Source organism: Trachymyrmex cornetzi, unplaced genomic scaffold, assembly GCF_001594075.2.
Source record: "Trachymyrmex cornetzi isolate Tcor2-1 unplaced genomic scaffold, Tcor1.1 scaffold1869, whole genome shotgun sequence".
In the NCBI taxonomy this organism is placed as follows: Eukaryota; Metazoa; Arthropoda; class Insecta; order Hymenoptera; family Formicidae; genus Trachymyrmex; species Trachymyrmex cornetzi.
In genome coordinates, this window is record NW_017296493.1 from 41,302 (window position 1) to 47,662 (window position 6,361).

The 6,361-nt window shown below is 40.1% G+C and overlaps 2 protein-coding genes across 2 annotated transcripts in view; both read right to left on the bottom strand.

Moving 5' to 3' along the window:
• Nucleotides 1-1,684: 1,684 nt before the first annotated feature.
• On the bottom strand, nt 1,685-2,536 carry LOC108759453 (uncharacterized). The gene has a single exon (XM_018504897.1). The coding sequence runs from the start codon at nt 2,534-2,536 to the stop codon at nt 1,685-1,687; it is 852 nt and encodes a 283-aa protein (XP_018360399.1).
• Nucleotides 2,537-2,940: 404 nt separating this feature from the next.
• Nucleotides 2,941-6,361, bottom strand: part of LOC108759454 (uncharacterized) — a 4,814-nt gene continuing 1,393 nt past the window's right edge. Inside the window, exons 2-7 of the mRNA XM_018504898.1 lie at nt 6,135-6,263; nt 5,789-5,980; nt 5,101-5,503; nt 4,346-5,052; nt 3,765-4,275; nt 2,941-3,628 (exon numbers count right to left, since the gene is read on the bottom strand). Coding sequence (XP_018360400.1) covers nt 2,941-3,628; nt 3,765-4,275; nt 4,346-5,052; nt 5,101-5,503; nt 5,789-5,980; nt 6,135-6,263 — 2,630 coding nt within the window. The remainder of the gene's footprint in view (nt 3,629-3,764; nt 4,276-4,345; nt 5,053-5,100; nt 5,504-5,788; nt 5,981-6,134; nt 6,264-6,361) is intronic.

Here is a 6,361-nt window from a genome sequence, read left to right on the forward strand (position 1 = left end):
GTTAATACTGAACGCTACCGACAACAAATGACCAATTTGAATCAAGCATTGCGTGAAAAACGACCGTAATATCAAAAAAGGCAACACAAAGTGATTTTGCTTCATGATAATGCATCATCACACATAGCAAAACTGGTCAAGGAAACGATTGAGGCGTTTGGTTGGAAAATACTTTCGCATGCGGCTTACTCACCAGACTTGGCTCCGTCCGATTACTATTTATTTGCATCGATGGGACACGTACTTGCTCAGCAGCGTTTCACTTCTTACGAAGATGTACGAAAATGGCTAGATGACTGGTTTGGCTCAATAGAGCAACAATTTTTTTGGCGTGGCATCCACACGTTGTCAGACAGGTGAGAAAAATGTATAGCTAGCAATGGGCAATACTTCGAATAAAATATTTTTTATCATTTTCATGCAATAAACGTGTATTTTCTATTAAAAAATTCCGGTTTCATATTTACATACCTGGTACTTATGATAGGTAGGTAAATCTTCAGAAATCTCTTATTCTGTGTCGCTCTGCTTGGTTAAACTGTACTTTACCTTTTAATGTGTATCTCATTTCGGAGACTAATCTTTTATAATACATTTGTTCGGAATCCATAATGATTGTATTATCCCAATCCATTATATGATTGAATTCTAACATGTGATGCGATATGATTGACAAATTATTTGATGGTTTTTTATAGTCATTTTTATGCTCTTTAAATCGCGTATTAAGTTTTCTTTTAGTTTGTTCGACATATGTGTAATTACAGTCAAGACAATTTATTTTGTAAACTACGTTGGATTTGCTTTCTTTTTTGATTTTGTCTTTGCCAGTTTTTATCGCAAAATTTAAACTATTTAATGATTTATAAGCAATGTTAAAATTGAATTTTTTTGTGATAGTAGCGAATTTTTCCGAAATTTTATTGCAATATGGAATAGTAAAAAATTTTTTATCATTAGTTGATTCCGAGTTTATGTTATTTTTGCGTTCATTAATATTATCAAAATTGGCGTTAAAAGACAAAGTTTTTATTCTATTATTAATGGTTGAGAATAAAAAATCAAGAGGATGTCCATTTTTCGAAAATGTATCAATCAAACATGCAATATTCTTTTCATGGAATTTAGGATGCTACAGGAATAAAATTCTATCCAACTGCCCAATTACCACACCCTTTTTGTGTACGAGAGGATGGTTCGAATAAAAGTTTGGATATCTGCCAGAATTATAGTAGGCTTCTTATAATTGTCGAAAATAATTCTACCCTCATCTATTGTTTTGTTTATGCTGGATTTACTTCCGCAATGAAAAAACACGTTCGTGGACGTTGTGGCCATTTTTTATTCTAATTCTCTACATGAACGCTTGAGGCGCCTTAATTGACAAAAAAACAATATAGAGTTCAACGCAGACAATTTAAACCAATTTCTTGAACAGAATCATGAGACAAATAAATCAAACATAAAGCCCCCGGCGTTGGGAGATTGTATTCTTAATCTTAAATCGCAATATACACCTCTATTAATATTGAATGGAAGAACGAAATAAATTCTTAAAAAAAAAGGAATAACACATTACTGCTACGATAAACTAATTGACAATCAAACGATGTAAAGAAAAATTAATAATCTGAACTGATAATCTAAAGTACTCCATCTTAGAGTCATATTTGATTTTCGCAGCCTATATGTGAACGTCTGCTTCATCCTGTAGCAAAGGGCAGAGTTTGTTGAAGGCTCTACGAACGGTTCCAGTGGATGTCTTAATGGAAGCAACCCTGGGAATGCCGTCGGATCCAGGGTGGACTTCTATAATGCGACCAAGTCTCCATTTAGCAGGTGGCAAATGGTCTTCCTTCAACAATACCAATGTGTTGACTGCCAAGGCCGGAAAGGGCGTCTTCCATTTGATTTTCTGCTGCAGTTCGGAGATGTATTCTTTGCTCCAGCGTTTCCAATTTTGTTGCAATTGTTGGATTCTTTGCCAGTTAGATAGTCTTGATTGCTGTAAGTGGCTCAAATCTGGATCAGCTACTGAATTGAAAGTCCGCCCAATCAGGAAATGAGCCGGAGTGAAAGGAGAGAGGTCGTGCGGATCTGAGGATAAGGGGGTTAATGGTCGGGAATTTAATAACGCTTCGACTTGGGTTAAAAACGTACAAAGTTCCTCATATGTTAGTAACGCGCTCCCAGCTACTCTCTTTAAGTGATATTTAGTTGCCTTTACTCCTGCCTCCCACAAACCACCGAAATGAGGCGAATAAGAAGGAATGAAGTGCCATGATATTCCTAAGTCCGCTATCGTTTCACCTAGCTCTTTACATTCTTTCGCGAAAAACTTTCCTAGCTCTATCAATTCGTTATTGCCTCCAACAAAGCTTGTTCCGTTGTCGGAGTATATCTGTGATGGTTTTCTTCGACGGGACACGAAACGCCTTAAGGTTGCGATAAATGCGTCTTTGGTTAAGTCAGATACAAGTTCCAAGTGCAATGCTTTCGTCGAAAGACATACGAACACGCATATATGGTATAGCATTTGTTTGTCTTATACCCTCTTCCTTTACGATCCTTTACAGCAAAGGGCCCGGCATAGTCCACCCCGGTGGCGGAAAATGGGAAAGCCTAGGAGACCCGTACTCGCGGTAGATTACCCATCAGCGCTTTTACTGGTCTTGGATTAACTCTACTGCATGTGGTACAAGCGCGTACTACCTTTCTAGCTAAGTTCCGCCCTCTTAGTGGCCAGAACTGTTCCCGTATTGATGCCAGCAATAGAGAAGGGTCCGCGTGTAACAATCGTTTATGCATGCACACGAAAAGACGCTTGGTAAATATTTGAGCTGAGTCTAAGATAATCGGATGCTTTTTATCCTTCTCGAATAATGAGTTTCTTAACCTACCTCCCACTCGCAGCATCTTATTTTCGTTTACGAATGGTGTTCAGGAAGCTAATCTTCCCTTTGTAATTGGGACACCGGCCCCAAGTGAGTCTATTTCTTCTTCAAAGGCATTAAGCTGAGACATTTTGGCTAGTTCTATTAGAGAATTTTCGTATTCCTCAGCACTTATGTCCCCTGCTTGCTTCTGTTTTGTTTTCAAGCACTGTATAAATCTACGACAATAAGCGAAAATTTTTATGATTTTAGGCAACTTTGAATGCCGTTTGAACAATTCGTCTATCATTGTACTTTTTGATGTTTTTACGAAAAATATGGAATTCCCCGTATTTGTGGTGGGCTCTACGTTTGGCATTTTAGGCCAATACTCGGGGTTTCTTCGCAAAAATTCAGGTCCGTTCCACCAGATGTTAGCGCCCTGTAGCTCATTTGGATTCGCTCCGCGTGATGCCCAATCGGCAGGGTTGCTTCCCGTGGGCACGTGCCTCCACGCCCCTATCTCGGTTAACTCCTGAATGCGCGCTACTCTATTGGATTCGAAAACCGGGAGAAGATTTGGTTGAGTACGTATCCAGCCTAATACTATCGTAGAATCGCACCAGAGAGTGGTTGCCTCTAAGTTCTCGTCAAGAGCCGAAACTACTGTATTGACTAATTTCGCTAACAAATATGCTGCCCATAATTCAAGACGGGGTATAGTCTGCGTCTTTAACGGAGCTATCCTTGTTTTACTGCAAAGCAATCTGACTTGAATATTGCTTTCCGAATCAATCGATCTTATGTAGACACACGCTCCGTAAGCCTCCTTTGATGCGATCGGAAAACCCGTGCATTTGAGCCGAGATGCGCGCGCTTAGAAAAACCAACCGAGGGATTTGCAAATTGTTGAGCACGTTTAACTGCTCACTGTACTGCTGCCAATGGTGATGTAACTCGGATGGCAAAGACTCATCCCATGAAAACTTTTCCAACCACAATTTTTGCAATATTATTTTTCCTAGCACTATACAAGGAGCCAATAGCCCCAATGGATCGAATATTTTCGATATTACAGCTAAAATATGCCGCTTTGTGATCTTGTTACCGTTTGGTATGTTAACCCCATAAACTAAGACGTCGGCTTGCGCGTTCCAAGTAATCCCTAACGTTTTTCTTTGACCATCATTTGGAATTTGAATGTTATTAGTAACTGCGTCTTCTCCGCCTATCTCGCTTAGAACCGCTGGGCAATTTGATGCCCACTTTCGGAGTTTGAAACACCCTCTCGCGAGAGTTTGGGATGTTTGCTTTGCGATATTAGTCGCACCTTCACTTGTGTCACTACCTGTTAGCATGTCGTCGACGTAAAAGTCGTTACTTTGGCTATCTCCGGACTTTCCTGTTTACATTCTATGCCTAATTGATGTAAGCATCTGATTGCCTGAAATGATGCTGAAGCCGTAAGTTACCGTGTTTAACTCGAAATTTAATCGGATCATTGGGATGCTCCCTCCACACGATTCTTTGTAATGGTCGCTGCTCCTCCGCTATTAGCACTTGCCTGTACATTTTAGCTATATCCGCGGAGATAATGTAAACATTCTTTCGAAACCGTATAAGAATGGAGAACAAGTCGCTTTGTATTACCGGACCGATCATTTGGATAGAATTTAGCGATCGTCCGTTTGTGGTGGGAGCGGATGCATCGAAAACTACCCTTGTTTTTGTTGTGCAGCTTTCCATCTTCATCACGCAATGATGAGGCAGATAATATGAAAATTCTGCTGAGCCCTCGTTGACCTCATTCATATGGCCTAATTGCTCGTATTCTTTTAAGAACGCGCAATAATCTTCGCGCAATTCGGGACGCGCCTTGAACCTTCTTTCTAAAGCTATTAAGCGTTTCTCAGCCAGCGGTCTAGATTCTCCTAAACACGTCGGTGACTCCTTAAAGGGTATATTTACAATGAAACGTCCATCCCTATCGCGACGCGCAGTTTTCACAAAATGAGATTCGCAATCTTTTTCTTCCTTTGACAATGCCCTTGCATCAAGTGTCTCTTCGATTTCCCAGAATCTAATCAGCTGCTGATCTAGATTTGCCTGTATGATGGAATTGCATTGCATTACTTTTGGAGCTGCCGCGCTCATAGGTCCTCCTACCATCCATCCCAATCTAGTCTTTTGCATAATAAGATTGTTGTTTAGTTCTTATCTGACCTACGCAAAGAATGTCTCCCAGAACCATTGTGCGCCAATTAATAAATCTATTTGCCCGGGCACATTAAACGACGGGTCTGCTAGTCTCAGATGAGACGGAATTCTGACACCCTTTGTATCGATTTTCTCACTGGGCATTACGTCATCTACTATTTTCGGAGTAACGAGACATATAGCTTTGAATCTGAAACCCCCATTACGCGCCCTGATTTCGAATTCGCATTTGTGCCTAATTTTAGGCCCGGGTTGATTTAATGACATCACCTGCGTATTTATCGGGATCTTTTCGAGCTTTAACTTATTACATAAGTTTTCCGATATGAAATTTGATTGAGCGCATGAATCTAAGAATGCGCGAACGTTGCATTTCATGTCACTAGTACCGCTTACGCTCACTAATGCCGTTGCTAAAATTACGTTTGATTCATTGATAGCGCTAGTCTGACTTGAGGAGCACATTGTTGTCGTTGAGCCTTGAAGAGACTATGCTTCCTTCTCGAAATGCAGTAACGTATTGTGTTTGCTGTTACATTTCCTACACATCCCGAATCCGCAGTCTTTTATAAAGTGACCCTTTCTTAAATAATTTGTACACAACTTGAGTTGCTTGACTTTCTCGGTTCTTTCCTGTGGCGTTAACTTTAAGAATGCGTCGCATTTTTTAATATAGTGCTCTCCCTTGCATGAAGTACAGCTTGCTTTACTAACTAAAAGTGCATTAGTTTTGCTTTGCGAGTTCCCCTTTGCCTTGATCCCACCGGTTTTCCTCTCTATAGTTTGCAACAATGTTACCCTATCGCGCAACGCTTTTATCAGATACTCAAACTTCGGCTTGTCTGACAAAAGTAATTTTTGTTTTTCCCATTCACGAGCTGAATCATTGTCTAATTTAGCGACGATAAGATGAATAAGCAGTGAATCCCAATGTTCTGTCGGTTTCTGTAACTTCTTTAGTGCGCGAGTATGTTTCGTAAAACTGTCGACTATGCCGTTTCGTAAAACTGTCGACTATGCCGTTTAATTGTACAGCTGACTCACTATTTATAGCCTTTATCTTGAACATCGCTTCAATGTGATTATGAATTAGCAATTTAGGATCATCGTACCGTCTGTGCAATGCGTCCCAAACAATCTCGTAATTTTGTTCGGTATACTCGTATTCATCAACTACGAGGTGTGATCAAAAAGTAAGGTGACTTTTTGAATTTCGCGCGCTCTGTACACTCTAATTTCAAAATTTTTTTTTGTTGTGTTGGTACACTCGT